The sequence below is a fragment of the Trachurus japonicus genome, unplaced genomic scaffold (genome assembly GCF_045865225.1).
Source record: "Trachurus japonicus isolate A0001 unplaced genomic scaffold, Traja_1.0 AP030506.1".
NCBI classification, from domain to species: Eukaryota; Metazoa; Chordata; class Actinopteri; order Carangiformes; family Carangidae; genus Trachurus; species Trachurus japonicus.
In genome coordinates, this window is record NW_028220639.1 from 1 (window position 1) to 16020 (window position 16020).

General features: G+C 48.4%; 1 protein-coding gene across 1 annotated transcript; it reads right to left on the minus strand.

Moving 5' to 3' along the window:
- Positions 1–10992: 10992 nt before the first annotated feature.
- On the minus strand, positions 10993–15766 carry LOC146960282 (multidrug and toxin extrusion protein 1-like). Its single transcript, XM_085772466.1, has 17 exons — positions 15528–15766; positions 15095–15196; positions 14751–14819; positions 14486–14634; positions 14290–14332; positions 14132–14176; positions 13873–13970; positions 13694–13791; positions 13477–13590; positions 13288–13355; positions 12982–13090; positions 12519–12594; positions 12354–12423; positions 12136–12268; positions 11914–12008; positions 11636–11731; positions 10993–11356 (listed from the first exon to the last, which is right to left on the minus strand). The coding sequence occupies exons 1-17, from the start codon at positions 15693–15695 to the stop codon at positions 11045–11047; spliced, it is 1845 nt and encodes a 614-aa protein (XP_085628592.1). The 5' UTR covers positions 15696–15766; the 3' UTR covers positions 10993–11044.
- Between the last annotated feature and the right edge of the window lie 254 nt (positions 15767–16020).

A 16020-nucleotide genomic window follows, 5' to 3' on the forward strand; every position in this document is an offset into this window, starting at 1 on the left:
AATGAGTTTGACCTACACCAGATTTGTGAGAGGACTATAAAAGGTATCTTAGGAGGTGACTTTATAGTTGCAACATTTCATTTTCCCTCTGCAAACTCTCGTTTTCTCATGTCCTCCATGCAACTCTATGGATACAGACGACCACTTAGCGCAGAAGCTAATCCGTAGCTACTAGCCAGCCATCACATCATTTCCCAGACGCCAGCAGAACAGTGTAACCGCAGATGGAATCAGGTAATTGAGGATTCGGGGGAGCAGCTGCAAAGACAAAAAACAATGTTAGCGCAACTGATACAAAGTCCAGGTTGTAAAATACAGTAGCTAAACAAAATTTGTAATTACTTATAGCACTCAGACTATGACTTGGCAAATACGCTAACTCAGTGTTGTCACTTTAACTGTTGAGCGTCTGAAACGAAGGTTACGATATTGTAACCCTAGTTATATTAACACAGGCGGAGCCCTCTACTGGACTCTATGGGTATATCTCTCCTCCAATCGCGTACGCGCGATGGCCCACTGAAATTTGCATGTACGTAGCCGGCCAGTATGGCATGCCTACCTTTCCCGCCCTTTAGCGGGCTATATAAGCAGATGCACCGCCAGCTGCCCTCATTCCACCAAACTTCAGCGTAAGGCGAAAGAGCGGCAGGGCCCTAAGTAGAGGGCTCCGCCTGTGTTAATATAACTAGGGTTACAATATCGTAACCTTCGTTATATCTCACACAGGCTTCGCCCTCTACTGGACTCTATGGGTACAGTAGGCGAAGCCCCGATTTATGTACTCCCTGCCGCGGGAGAGGCTCCGCCCACTGACCACACCAGCTACCGGTTAGGTACCAAGACCCCGTCACCACTTATTAATCTTAACCACCGTATGGAGTGATAACGGGTCCAACTTCATCCCAGTTAGCAGCACCTGACTAGGCTGGGTGAAGTTGTGGTCTAACCTCGCAGGGGTCTCAACCCTAGACCTCCTGCGCACCTCATTGACAGTGTCCTGGCAGAGCACAGTCCAATGCAGGTGCATGACACCCTGTGGGGATCAAGTATTTAAAACACTTGACACATCCTTCCTCTCACATGTCCTGTGACCCTACAGTGAGCACAGACCTGGAGAAGGAGCCTGATACATCCAAGAGATAGAACCTTATGAACGGGCAGGGTGAAGACCACGATGCCGCCGTACATATGTCCTCAACACTCGCACCACTGAACAGGGCCGTAGACGTCGCCACACTTCTTGTGGAGTGCGCCCGGACCACGGTGGGCGGTTCTCGACCCGCTTGACTGTAGGCTGAGAGGATGCATTCACACATCCACCTCGCCAAGCGTTTCTTGGACAGGGCTCTGCCAGCCGTCCCGTCACCATAACAGACAAACAACTGGTCGGTGATCCTGACAGTGGCTGTTCGGTCGACATAGTATGTCAACGCACGCACAGGGCATAGGAGATGCAGTTTCGCCTCCCTCGAATCCTCATGAGGGGGAGGATGAAAAGCCTCCAACTGGATGATTCTGGACCGAAATGAGCTCCTTATGTTCTTAGGAAGAAAGGAGGGGTTCGGTTTAAGGATGGCACCACTGCGGTCCCCGCGAAAGAGTAAACAACTCGGGTGGACTGACAGGGCACACAATTCGCTCACTCTCTTGGCTGACGTCAGAGCCAGAAGCAACGCTGTCTTGAACGACAACACCTTTAAGGAGGAGCGTTCCAAAGGCTCATAGGGGTCCCTTGTGAGGGCCTCGAGTACCAGTGGCAATTCCCACTGTGGTACAGAAGTGCGTGCCACTGGTCGTAGCCTTCTGACCCCCTGCAGGAACCGTTTTACCAGAGGGTGGGCGAAGACTGGACCTCCGCCCAACCCTTCATGGCATGATGAGATGGCTGCAGCGTAAACCTTAACAGTCGCGTGAGACAGCCCTCTATCAACCAAAAGCTGTAGAAAGGAAAAGAGTGTCTCCCACTGAGCATGTCAGTGGGTCCACTTCCCTCTCTTCGCACCAATGCTGGAAACCTAACCACTTAGCCCTGTAACAGGCAATGGTGGATCCAGCCCTAGCCGCTTGGATGGTTTTCACCACCTGCGCAGTCAGCCCAGTCCGCATTAACCTGTCCCTTTCAGGGCCCAGGCTTGAAGCGACTGGCCCAGGATCGGCAGCGCCTGTATCGCGCCTGCCTCCTGTGACAGCGCCCCCCGGATTTGGGGAATGGACCATGGTGGGGCCGCCATCATTGTGGTCAGCTCTGCGTACCACGGAGCCGACCGCCGGTCGGGAGCCACCAGAATGACCCTCAGCCGCTCCACTCTCACTCTCTCCAGTAGCTGGGGGATGAGACGGAGGGGGGGGAAGGCATAAAGTAGCCCTCTTGGCCATGGAGCGTGTGCAAACGCGTCCACCCCCAAGGGTGGATGGTCTTGCGGGCTCAGGGAGAACCAATGGGGGCAGTGGGTGTTCGACCTGTTGGCAAACAGGTCCACCGTTGCCCTCCCGAATCGTGTCCAGATCTGCTGTACCACTTCTGGTTGCAGTCTCCATCGTCTTCCAGGGGGCCGCCCCTTGACATGAGGTCGGCCCCCCTGTTCTCGATTCCTGGAACGTGGAGGGCTCTCAGAGATTGTAGGTGCTCTGAAGCCCATGACCACAGGTTCTCCGCCATCGCTAACAGGGCAGCGGAATGTACACCGCCCTGTCTGTTGATGTAAGCGACTGTGGTGCGATTGTCGGTCCTCACCAACACGTGTCTCCCCTTAACAGGTGACTGAAGTGTTGGAGAACTCAGGAACACTGCCTGTAACTCGAGGAGGTTGATGTGGCGGTCCTCCCCCGGAGGCCACACACCACCTATCGCCCTCCCCAGGCAGGTGCCTCCCCACCCCATCAGGGAGGCGTCCGTGAACACCGACGTGTACGAGGTCACTCGTCCTAGTGGTGTCCCGGTCAACAAATGTCGTGGGGACCCCCAGTACTGCAGGTTGCCCCGCACTGTTGGGGGGACTGTCAGCAGCCGAAACTTCTGCCTCTTGAGGTCTAAGCGTAGGCTGGCGAACCATCTCTGCAGGCGACGCATGTGCAGCAGTCCTAGTGGAACCACCGGGTGAGCTGCTGCCATGTGCCCCAGTGCTTGCATGACGGTCAAGGCTGTGACACGTGGACCCTGTTGCAGCTTGAGAACCTCCTGCTGTAGGGCTGTCCGTCTGGACTCCGACAGAGTGGCTCTCAGGCTGACAGAGTCGAGCACAATCCCCAAGTATTCGGCCCGCTGGTTTGGTTGGGGGTTGCTCTTCTTTCAGTTGATGGCAAAACCCAACTTGGTCAGGTGAAGTATCAACTGAACTGTGTGAAAAATGGCCCATTGTTTGGACCTGGCCATCCCGATGAGGTCGTCCAGATAAAAGAAGACCCTCATACCCTGGCTGCGCAGCGGTTGTAGCGCTGCGTCCACACATTTGCTGAACGTACAAGCGGCCAGGGAATAGCCAAATGGCAGCCTGTTGTATTCGTAGGCTGTTCCCTGGAATGCAAAACGCAGGAACTTCCTGTGTTTTGGTGCCACCTCAACATGAAAATAAGCGTCCTTCAAGTCGATGGTTGAGAACCAATCGCCTGGTTGGACGAGTTCCAGCAGCCTCCTTGTGGTTGCGGAACGTTTTGCGACCGATACGTGTGTTCAGGGCACGGAGGTCCAGGATGGGTCTGTAGCCCCCTGTCTTTTTGGGAACCAAAAAGTATGGGGAGTAAAAACCTCGTTCCTTGTCGTGAAGAGGGACAATTGACACGGCCTGTTTTGATAGCAGGTCCTGAATTTCCCCCTCGAGGAACTCTATCTCTTGTTGAGAGGATAGATTCATCTCTTGTATGCCCCTGAACGCTGGGGGGAGCCCGCAGAACTGGAGAGAATATCCTAGTCTGAGGGTCCTGTCCAGCCAGTCAGTCAGTACGCAGCTGCTCTGCCATGCTTCCTAAAAACACGTGAGAGGACGCGCAGACAGCTGTGGAGCAGCTTCTAGAAAGCTGTGTTACACAATTTCGGCCCTCTCCGCCGCCAAACCCGCCATAAACGGGAGTTTGGCCCATGGGGGGCCCTCTGTGAAAAGGGCTGAGTCGTCCCTGAACGCACCAGGCCCGTTGTCCGAGCTCGCGGGGCCGTCCGTGAACGCATCTCTGTTGTCCGAGCCGGCGTGGTGTCACCTGAACGCACCACCGCCGCCCGGCACCTCACCGTCATGACGTTCCTGCTGCTGTTAGATCCGCCCGTGGAAATAACAGCCACAGGACCAGAGCGGTCAGACACGTTGGCCGCTCCACTGCTGTTTACCGGGGAGACAGTTCGTGTTAGCCCGGCCGCTTCACTGGAGCGGCGTGGGTTAAACGAGCGTGAGGCAGCCGTCTCATTGTCTGGAAACACAGCCCTGCCGTGCTGCTGCGAACGATGCTTGTCACCGCTGTAGCCGTTAGCTCGGCGGTGACAATCATCGCTCGTCAGCCGGTCAACACGCTGAGCCGGACGCACCGTGGAAGTGACACGGTGTCGGCTAGCAGCGCGCGGGGCTAACTGTGTGGTCGCTACAACCGGTGGGGAGCGATGTTTTCTTGTGCAGCCTCGCCGGTTGTAGCGCTCATATAGGGACAACGGTAGCTTTTACCCGGTTGACAACGGTGCTCCGCTCCAGGGGTGGAGCAGTGATTTTAAATGTGGGGGTGTTCCAAAGAACGGAAATTGAATTTCAATTTGAATCACAAAATGCAATTTTTAATCACTATCACGTAGTTATCACGGTGGATTTACCTATGCTACGACGTTCCTGAAAAAAACTCTGCACTTCATGGCTGGATTGAAAACTCTCTCGAAAAGATATAATTGACCTGAGCCCACCTTAGATCGCCAAAAGAGTAAGCTTCCAATCAGGGTCCAAAACTAACTTTTTCAGGCTGGTAAGTGAATTTTTTTTACCAGCCAGGCAGATAATTTACCAGCCAAGCAAGTAAAAATTGCATTTAAGTGCTGTATATTGCTATCAGTAGGCCTATTATTTAACGTGTCATTTGGGTCTTATATGCGATTCTCAATCAATATTTTAGTAGTATGCACTAATACTAGCAATTAGGGGTGTGCAAAGCATCCGGAATTTGTATTTGTTGAGGGGGGGGGAATCCTTTTTTTTTTAGATACACTTCTAATTCTAATCCATTATGAATCCCACCTGCTGAACAGACAGAATATAAACAAATGAACTATCATTAGGCTACTTCAAAAAATCTCTCTCTCTCTTACAGTTGTTTAGGATTGTGTGTGGTGCTTTTAATCATATTTTTTAATCATATTTTTATATATATATATGATAATTAGTTTAAAAAATATTTTTATCAGTAATTTCTTTTTTTCAATTACTAGACATTTAAGGCGACCCCATCTGAGTTCCAGGCGACCCCACATGGGGTCCTGATCCCAAGGTTGAAAAACACTGCTGTCTTTCCTGTCTGCTCTCAAAGAGAGTGTGTGTGTGTGTGTGTGTGTGTGGGGGGGGGGTAATGTGTTGATTCTCTGTCTCACACAAACAAACAGGCGCGCGGCACACACATGTTGTCAGCGGTGAGGTCCGACCAGAGCGATTGACGTGTCCAACCAACCCAATCACACGCGAGGGTTCGGAGTCTGGACCGAGAATTAAGAGTTGGACCGCGCTGGTCCGTGCTTCAGCACCGTGTGTCGGGCCGCGTCTGGTTTTAATTAATACGGGGATAAACAGTCAGCGCCGCGGTCACCGGAGCTGATCACTGCCCTATAAGCAATGAGAGCATTTTTTTTTTTTACCTCCGCTGACAGAGATGGCGTTGATTTGAGGGGGCGTAGAGCCGGTTTCCTCTGCATTCACTCACCGGTACAAACTTCAGTTGAAAACGATGCCTCTTCCTTTTTAGCATCTCTGCCTCCTCCTTCTTTCTCGTCTCTTCTCAATATTGTTCACTTTCAGTCACCGGTGAGTGACAGAAGCTCCGACTGGCACGTAACCAAAGTCCGTCTCTGTGACTTCAAATTTCCCGGGCCGGCGGCCGGGTCTCGGACAGCGGTCTGTGATTGGGTGAATGCCCGTTCAATTCGACCACTGCCTTTTCATGCAGCGTAAGGAGGCTGAGGCTGAGGTGCGCTCCATTTTTGTATGCTGGTGCACAGCGAGGGGTGGGCACATGGGTTTACCATTGGAAAATGTGGGGGGGATGAAATTATTTTGCTATAAAAGTGGGGGTGTCGAAACACCCCCATCCCCCACGGGTGCGACGCCCATGCTCCACTCTACCGCGTCTCCCACAACGGGGACGGTAGAGGGTGTGTTGTGTGAGTGTGCTTGTGAAACCGTGACCGGGGGGCCTTGCTTGCCGGGCCCGCTTCGGGGATGTGACGGTGTAACACAAGCCACCGGCAGCCTGACCGACGGTGTAGCGGTGACTACACCGGCCGGGGGTGCGCGGCAAGCGGGGAGCATGGTGGAGGTGGGAGGGGGGATTTTTGCTCTGTTAGTGGAGTAACATGTTTTAATAAAAACATTTTTCACATCCATAGAACAGTGAACACAAGCAGAACACCATATGAACAATGAGGGAGGGCGGCGAGGCAGCCTGCCGGTGCCGTCCCTCCCGTTAACTGCCACTTTGGTCGCTGTGTGCCCCAGGACAGCTTCGGCCTGGGTGTGCTGCGAGCCGCCGCGGGACGGGACGCGCTGGGGTCCCGTGCGGGGCGTTGCTGCAGCGGGCCCGCTGGGGCCGGCTGTGGGTCAGCTGGGGGATCCGCCGCGGAGAAGCCTCTTCGCTGGCGGCGATCCCTCCGCCTCGCCGTAGCGTAGCGGCGGGCAGCTTGACCTCTCCCTTCTGCTTGGCGGCGACAGCGAGCGGTAGATGACGGCTCAGCTGCGCCTTTTCCTCCTCCAGCCTCTTTAGCCGCTGCGTCACCGTAGTGAGGAGCCAAAGAGACCGGTGCAGCCAGAAGATCCTCTCGGTCCCTTCTGGGGAGGGCGGTGAGACCTAGCCAGACGTGGCGAGAGCCGACGCCCGACAGTGACATCACTCGTCCGGCAGCAGTAGCAACTCCCTGTCTTGTTCATCTGACCGATGGTCCGGCCGAGATACTCCATAGTGTCAGGGGAGGGGGGGGCGTCGCGCGGGAGTGAAGCCGCCGCTGCTACGCCCAGCACACCGAGGTTGTTTGCTGCTGCTGCTAGTTGCGCGCCCAGCTGGAATATCTTGTCAAAATATTCCAGCGTGTCCTTATCATAGACTGTAAAAAGAATGGACGTAGCGTCCGTGACGTCACCCATTGGTTTGGGGGAGTCTGTTTTGTGCCGCTACTACGGGGGTTTGAGCCGCGCCATGTTGGATTCTACTTGCCATATTTGGAGCGGTGCGGTCGTTGGCCGGCAGAGGGCCCGCCCACTGGCCTCGAAGCAGCGGTCTCTGGACCTGTCACTCAACGGTTCTGCGCCCTAATTGGCCAGAACTTTAAACCTAATAATAGTAAAACGGTAGAGTTTTAAAAAAATTCCCCCCCTCAGAGTGTGTGCGGGGGTAGAAACTATCGGTTGAGACCAAAAAAATAAAATGTACCAGGCTGTAAATATGTTTTTTTAAGCTGTAAAATCGGCTATTTTAACTCATTGAGTGCCAACCACGTAATTTCTCGTTTTTCGTTCCCATGCGTTGAGTGCCAAAAACGAAATTTTTCGTTTTTTGCTTTTTTTTTAAATTATGAAAATAGACACTTTAATACACATTATATGTAAATTTGGGGACTCTACGACGAGGAGAACTGAAATAGATGACGATCAAAGTCACATGACAGCTCATGATCTGGAAGTTTTTTATCATAACTCAGCTTCTGCAAACGGAGTTCTGCATGTGGATGCAGCAGCTGCTCCGCTGCTGCTCCGCTCTCACCCGCGAGGCTGCAGCAGCTGGGAGCTGAACCAGGAAGCTCTCAGCCCACTGTCCCGCCCGGTCTTCATCTGGAGCAACACCGTGTCCTCCCCAAAGTCCTCCCGCGGTAAAATCTGATGGTCTCTGGACCAAAGCAGACCGGCACCACCGACCCGTACCACAGACGGACCGCGACCACCGGCGGGACCGGTGTTCGCGAGCCGTTGTGGCCGGCAGAGCCTCACGTTCCGCGGCGAGAGGCTGTGACACGGCACGGTGCGTCTGTGTTATTGCTGTTTAGTGGCGCCCCCCCCGCCCCCGATGGTGGTTTTGTGAATAGAACAACAATTGTTGTATATATTTATCTTATACGAGCCCTTTGATCCAGAAATGCGAGTGTCAGAAGAGCGACAGACACAAACAGCGCACCTTTCATAAAAGACGCTCTATCTCCTTTTCTAGAAAAAAAGGAGGGATTTTGGTGAAACCCAGCCATGTTTAGCTTGACTTTTCTCAGGAACGGAGGCACGTAGAAACAAACGGTTTGTGGCCATTTGAAGGATAAAGTTAAACCTTTCAAATGAGCTACAGTATGTGTTGGTGACAATAATATAGAATACACTATGGCTCTAAAATAAAAAGTCAAATATGGTCTAATTTGCCGGTACACTTGACTAAAACTTTGGAAAGGAGCGCGGCACTCAATGAGTTAACATGGGGCTCAATTGGAGTTGCTCCCTTCTGGAGCCAGCCCCCAGCGACAGCCGGGGGGATTGCAGTTTTTTGAACGCGGAAGTGAGCTTCACTTCTCAGACCGACAACTGCCCCCTTGGTCCTTATCCTGCAGCAGCGGTGGTAGTGGCTTTCTGTGTCCTGACCAGCCGGCTGAGTGCGGGATAATGAGCGCTGCCATAGCGTCTTTGAGCGGGGGCACACCGGGGAACACAGTCTCCGTCTCGCCCTGCACACGCGGAGGCGGCTCACCGGCTTCGGGGGCAGTGGGGGGGGGGGGGGGGGCAGGGGCAGGGAAGCCCGACACACTCCGCTGCAGTCGTCATGACTTACGGGAAGTTGAGCTTGATAGAAGCGGCGCCAAACACCGTCGAGCCGTCGGAGAGGGAGAGTTCATCCTCCTCGTCTCGTAGCGGCGGCGAGTCTGCAGCAGAGGCTGAGGCGGGTCTGGGCGGCGAAGCTTCATCAGGCGGCGTGGAGGTGGTGTACGCTGGAGCGGCATCCTCCTCCTGCCGAGAAAGAAGATGTAGGTCTGCCGGGGCGATGATGCCGTTAGGGCAGGCCGGCAGAGGCGTTGTTCCTGAAGCGGCGACTCCATCCTTGGAGCTAGTGTGACAGTGGGCACTCGCCGACACTGAAGTAAAAAGGAATGAGGGCAGCTGGCGGTGCATCTGCTTATATAGCCCGCTAAAGGGCGGGAAAGGTAGGCACGCCATACTGGCCGGCTACGTACATGCAAATTTCAGTGGGCCATCGCGCGTACGCGATTGGAGGAGAGATATACCCATAGAGTCCAGTAGAGGGCGAAGCCTGTGTGAGATATAACCTGCCAAAGACTGTTTTAGGTATATTGGATTCTGTCTCAGAGTCTCAGAGATAAAAGTCTGGTTTCCTGACATCTTAACCTTTTCTTTGGCAAAGAGGGACTGTCATCAATCTGCTGTTGTCCAAATCAGATTTTCAGCAAACGTAACCTCTTTCTACAAAGTCCCTTACAGATAGAGGAAGGATAAGCAGGGCCAGTCCTTGCCAAAGGTCCAGTCATCCTCAGGATGTGGTACTGTACAGCTCCTCTCTGTGGGCCAGGGGAACCTGCAGCAAAGCTTATAACTGGACCCCTACAGCACAATGATGTGCTGATGCCGGTCCCCCTGCTGAAGTGTCCCTCTTTTTTCTGATGCACGTTTCCTTGCTGTGGTCATAGGAGCTGCAGAGCTAAGCCAAGGCCAGCTGAAATAACACTAACAGAGTCAGAGAGGTGAGACCTGGAAGCAAGAAAGTTTCGACTGAGACATTAAATGTGAAAAACAATCTGGTTCTAGTTCTTCTAATTCTTCCACAAGCCAATTATTTCTGTTACTATCTCAAGCCTTTTGAATGTGATAATGCTCCACACAGAGTTAAAAGGTCGAACAAAAATATTCAGGTTAGTCTATAAATATTTTATCTCTGGAATGATGAAAAACCTGCCACAGTAATAGTGCACATTTATATCTGAATAAAGAAAAACAAGTTGAACAAAGTACACATCTCCAGTAGTTACAGTCAAAGTACCCCTCTTCAAATATCAGTCCATTACAAAAGAAAGTAGTTCAGTGAGAACTTCACTTGAATAATTACTTACTGAATGATGCACTGACTGATTTGTAGAAGCTGTAGAATAGAGCTCTTGTAGACAATGATACAATCCCGAATTCACAATGAAAACAAAATACAAAAGCCATTGTCATTCTAGCATTTTCCTTTCTTTAATAATATGCAACAAGTTTCACAGCTCTAGGCTAGGCTCACAAAATGTTGTTTTGGCCTTGTGAACACAACATCTCAAGAACCCATCCAGAGAGTTTCTCATTTGGCAAAACAACCACTTTCTTTTTTCTTTCTTTTTTCAAATTTGGTACATCCACATGGACTCAAAGACAAACTGATTGGACTTGGTGGTCAGGAGTAAAAGGTCAAGGTCATGGTGACCTTGGGGTATGGTAACCTTAGACACTTTTTAGCCATTACCCAAGACCTCACACAGCAGTTATGACAAAATTGCATATTAGTAGTACATTTAATTTGGTTTTTGGATAAACAGCAATTTGTCTTGAAATTAGGAGGTGCAGCTATAGCAACTGAGCAGTACTTCTGGTTTATTCAATTTAATGAAATAGAAAGTCTATTCACAACTTATTCCACGCACCATAATATATTCTGTTACAACTAGGATCTGTATTTACCAAAGGTCTTTTAACTGAAGCTCTCCATAGTCAGTAAAAAACGGGCAGAAAAAAAAACATGGATGAAAAAGGGAAACAACCAAGGCAGTAAAAATTCACTGTGAATAAACAATGAAATACTCTCTTAAATGTATATCACATTTCCACCAATCTATCACAGGTTAGCTACAAGCATCTCAAAAGTGATGATCAAGGCTCTGAAGGTTCTCTTCTACTGGGGTCAACACTGTGGAGAAAATTTGATCAGGAGAGTATGTAGTATTGATCGAGTCTTTGGAAGAAAGAGTCTCTGGCAAGGGCACAAGGAAGTGCACACATGCTCCCACAACCAGGAGTGCAACTGCTGCAAACATAATGAGGCCTCGCCTGAGGATCAGTTGGGTAAAAGAGAGACGACCTCCCCTCGCCTGTTGGACCGCATGTCCACCCTGTGTGTCTGTATTCCCATCATGGGTTTCAGTTCTCACAGATATGTAGCCGTCCACTGACTGGAAAGAAAACACTTTATTATTATTATTATTATTATATAATAAAGTGTAAAATTATATACGTATATTATATTATGTCCAATTACTTTATTTTATTGAGCCATACAGTATGGACAGCTAGCATGGTAACACTTTGAAATATTTGGCATCTTTAACTGAATCATGTTATAGAGACATATTGCATCAAAGCATTAATTGATACCAAAGTGAAACAAGATATGAAAACATATTTATTTGTATTCAGACTATCCAAACCTTTTTGAATAACTTGCCACTTACGTTGCAATTACTTCCTGTCTGGCCGTCTGTGTTGTCTGACAGAGCAGCTGCACTTAATAATGTCATGTGTATCTTTTTCTGAGATCGTTTCACAGCCTGCAAACAAGCAGAGATCAAAACTTAAGTGCCAATTTCAGCACCCATTTAACAAAGAGTTGCTGAAATTTGCCAGATTCGTCTCAGCGACTGGGTGGAGTTGTAGATATGAAACAGATTCTGTCATTGTAGCTGAACAGCCTTGGCCCTGCATGATCCTGATTGTTAGATTAACCGCCTACCTCCTCAGTTATCTTCTTCCAGTTTAGCTTGAAGATGACAATGATGTAGAAGGTGGATTGTAAGCCAACGCAAATGAGCAGTCCCAGCCAAAAACCTGCAGAGAAGACAAATTAGTCTGTCAAGGGCACAGCAGGCTTCACTTAATGACAAAGTGCTCTTACTACGTAGCCATGGACATGTTTTGAATGTTAATGAAAAATACAAAATATTAATTGAAGCACCTAACAGCCCAAGCTTGGCAACAAACATCAAAGTTACACCCAGTGAAAGTCCTATGCCGTAGTATCCAATGAGATTAGCCACAGCTGGTATCTTCTGTTTGCCTGTGCCCAAGAAGATTCCATTGCAAACACACTAGGGTGGAGACAAAGATGTTTCACATTTGAAAGGAGCACCTTTCATAATTGTTCTGAACCATGAGTCAAGTTGGTAGACTCACCACAAGGGCATCAAAGAATTGACTGAAAACGTAAACATTCATCAAGTGGGAGACCAGACCTATGATCTTCCTGTAATGACAACATTGTGATTGACATTTTGTTTAGTTGTACTCTCACAACGTTCATGGAGGTGGTGAAATGCGAGAGCAGCTGTGGGATCTCACTCATCAGAGGTGAAGATGTAGCCGATCACTGTTTTAGTAGAGGCAAGCACCAGACCTTCAACGATTGAGATGCTTCCTGTACAAGAGGAGCAAAAAGTTAAAAATGCTTACGAAACCAAACATCAAATGCTGATTTCTGAAAAAAGGCCACAAGATTTCTTATGTTGAATAAGATTTATTAAAATACAAACGATCGAGGAGAACAGAGGAATCATCACTGCATGCTGAACATATCAGAGGTGTGATGCAGCTTCAGTTCTTCCTGAGTCTGAAACAAATGCAGATGTGTGTGTGTCTCCTACACCTATCTTGTGTAGTCATAATTCACACTTCAGGTGCCAAAGTTACTGTAACTGAATCTCAAAGGGCTTTAAATGGCAAAAAAAAAAAAAAAAAACTCCCGGGAATCCTTTTAACAGGGAAAAATTGGAGAAACCTCAGGGTGAGCAACAGACTCACTCACCTGCAAGAGTGAGCGATATTTTGCTGGTGAGGATCGCCCTAGCTGTGTCTCCTGCCCCAAGAGCGTTACCTACGCGAGCGCAGGCTGCAGCTTGAATTCCAAGAGGAAACTATGGAGAAATAAAATGAAGGTATGTTTAAAAAAAACTGTCATGCAAAAGAGGTCGCCCCTGGGAGAATACAGCAACAAAATCACATTCATAATTTGTGACAATTACGTACTGTATTTTTTTAATCCGTGTAATTCTGAGGTGAATTGACTGTTTGTGAGAACAAAATGTTTTGATTTGCTGTCACTAAAAATTACCATGTAGGTTATGAATGCCACCATCATCGTAACATGTTGAGCTGCCAGATCATCTTCACTCAGCATCCCTGATTATTAAACACAAAGAAAATATCATGTGACTTCGGATTTGGTTTAATGACTTCAAAACTATGTTGAATAACATTGTTAACTTTACTTCTGTAAACATACAGCAAATATCTAAATTACCTGCAAAAAATCCCCCAAACTCAAAAATCCACATCTCAAAACAGTACATCATGGTACTGGGGATGGCCAGTTTCATGAACGAGCCCCACTCTTGCAGTGATTCTACAGACCAGCCTGCAGGGGGAGAGAGAAACTCATTTATGTTGTCTGTAAAGATGGAGGCTGAGCAGTGTTGTGTACTGTATCTAAGTGAAAGCATGAGTATGAAATCCCTCACCTCCCCATGTTTTCACATAGAGCTTCTTCCACCAGATGTGAGCAAACAGAAAAGCACAGATGTAAATCTGAGACAGACTGTTGGCTGCTGCAGATCCACTGCAAGACAGATACAGTGACGTCAGTCTGAGCAACAATTTGATTCCCATTTTAAATGGTCTTGACAACACCTACACCTACCTCACCCCCAGATCCAGCCAGTGAAGAAAGATGTAGTTTGTTAGCAAATTTGCAATGTTTGCTGCGGCAGCAGTGTACATTTGAGGCAAAATTATATCCTGAGTACACAGAGAGGCGATGAGATGGTAAGAAACACAATGATGCAACGAGTACCAATTAGTTAAACCTGTCCCTTCAGAAATGTAATTACCTTAATTAAGAGAGCATATTTACATTACAGACAATAAGAGACAGATTTGCACACAGTACATTAACACACCTGGTTCTGAAGATAAGACACCTCAAGCTGATATAGGAACATTGCCTAGGAGACAAAGATTGATGAAAACAGTTGACACTGGGGTGTGAGGGCAAAGTGTGCGTCACCAATAATCTGTTTAATTTGCAGAAAAATGTGAAATAAAAGCTTCAACTCACTGGCACTGCAGGAAGAAAGTATGTAATATACAGCTGGGCTATTCTGAAATCAAGAGACTGCATTCAGATCCAGTAAAAGGTATGGAAATGATGGTTTAACACAAAGTTCATCATCATCTGTCGTTTCTCTCCCATCAGAGATGTAAAGCTGATGTATGTGGACAACCTTGGATTCAGATTTAGTGCTGTTAGTTACCTGGCCACCTCGGGGTCCTGGCCCAGACATAAGAGGATGGCCTCGGCATTGAGGAGCAGACCCCAGCAGGGGAGACAGAACAACAGCAGGATGATGGTTCCCTGCTGAATGATCACTCCCACCCTCAGCAGGTTCTTACCACCAAATGTCTGCATAACAGTGCAGCAACTGTGTTAATCATTATATCAAAGAGAGTAATGGATAGTTGAAATCAGGAGTTAGTGAAGTTTAAGCATATTTGCTTTGGACAAAAGACTTGCCAAACCTGAGCCACCAAAGTATTACATGCTAGTCCCAGACCACATCCCGTTGATGCAGTGGTGACGTTAATAGTCTGAAGGGAACATGAAACACTTAAATGAGTTTGTTGGACGTACACTTGAGAACTGAACAATATTTCTATGACTCATGAGGGTAAATGTACTGTAGGCTATATTGATTAAATCATCAGGTTTGCGGAAGAACCGTAAAAGCTATCTTGGGAAGCAGAGTTTATAGCTGTATTTTTTTGTTTTCATTCCACCGGCTCCCTCGACATTACATCCTCACCTGTCAGTTTCTCATGTTAGCCTCCACACAACTCTGTGGAGCATACAGATGACAACTTACAACAGTAGCTAATCCGTAGCCAGCCATCACATCATTTCCCAGACGCCCACAGAACACTGTAACCACAAATGGAAGCAGGAAAGTGAGGATTCGGGAGAGCAGCTGCAAAGACAAACCAAAAGTATAGTTGATACAGAGGCCAGCTCACAGGGGATATACAGTATATAGTATAAGTTAGAGTTATCACAAGTTGTAATGAATTTGCATGGGTCTCTTTGCAGAAGAGCTACTACACAGTAATCGCTTTAGCAGCTTGTAACCAGTGCAGGAGGTAGCCAATTTCTAACAGCTGCCAGACTAAGTCTATTTTCCCTGTCAGTTCAAACAAGAACACTCTCGTCCAAATTCCAGTGTATAAATCATGTTATGAAGGACGCCCTTGATGCACACAATAACAGACAGTACATGGTGTTTAAGCAGTGCCAGTGCTTACCAGAGGCCCTGTCATCCTCAGGATGCGGTACAGCTCCTCTCTGTGGGCCAGGGGAACCTTGTTGCGCACCCACCTGCAGCAGAAAAGCTTATCGCTGGACCCCTCCATGCCTGCAGGATTGGATGCTAATGCAGGTTTCCCCAGGGAAGCCGCTGTCCTTTCACTCATGTATGTATCTTTGTCGTTCTCCAGGGAATGAATTCACCACTGTTGAGTCAAGTATTTCAACATCCTTAAAGGTTACTGATTGACAAATTCCATCTCAGGTTTGACACTGGGCATGGACTATGACCAAAAAAAAGAAAGAAAAGACATCTCATTGTGTAAGACAAAAATATAAATTATAAGTTAAATTGACAGTATTGTTATTAGTAACATGGTGCAGAGGTTTTTGCACCTATTAAGATAGGTGGATACCAAAGTTGTGCATAAGTTTAATTTAAAAAATAGTAATTAAATTTGAATTTAGCGTTTCACTACATTCACAGTGTGA

Bases quoted from the DNA above. Each gene is read 5' to 3' on its own strand.
- LOC146960282 (XM_085772466.1), bottom strand. From the start codon at position 15,695: ATGAGTGAAAGGACAGCGGCTTCCCTGGGGAAACCTGCATTAGCATCC. The intron at 14,820-15,094 runs GTAAGTTGTCAT...TGTTCCCTTCAG, and splicing joins GCTACGGATTAGCTACTGTT to ACTATTAACGTCACCACTGC. The intron at 13,091-13,287 runs GTAATTTTTAGT...ATTTCTCCATAG, and splicing joins TGGCATTCATAACCTACATG to TTTCCTCTTGGAATTCAAGC.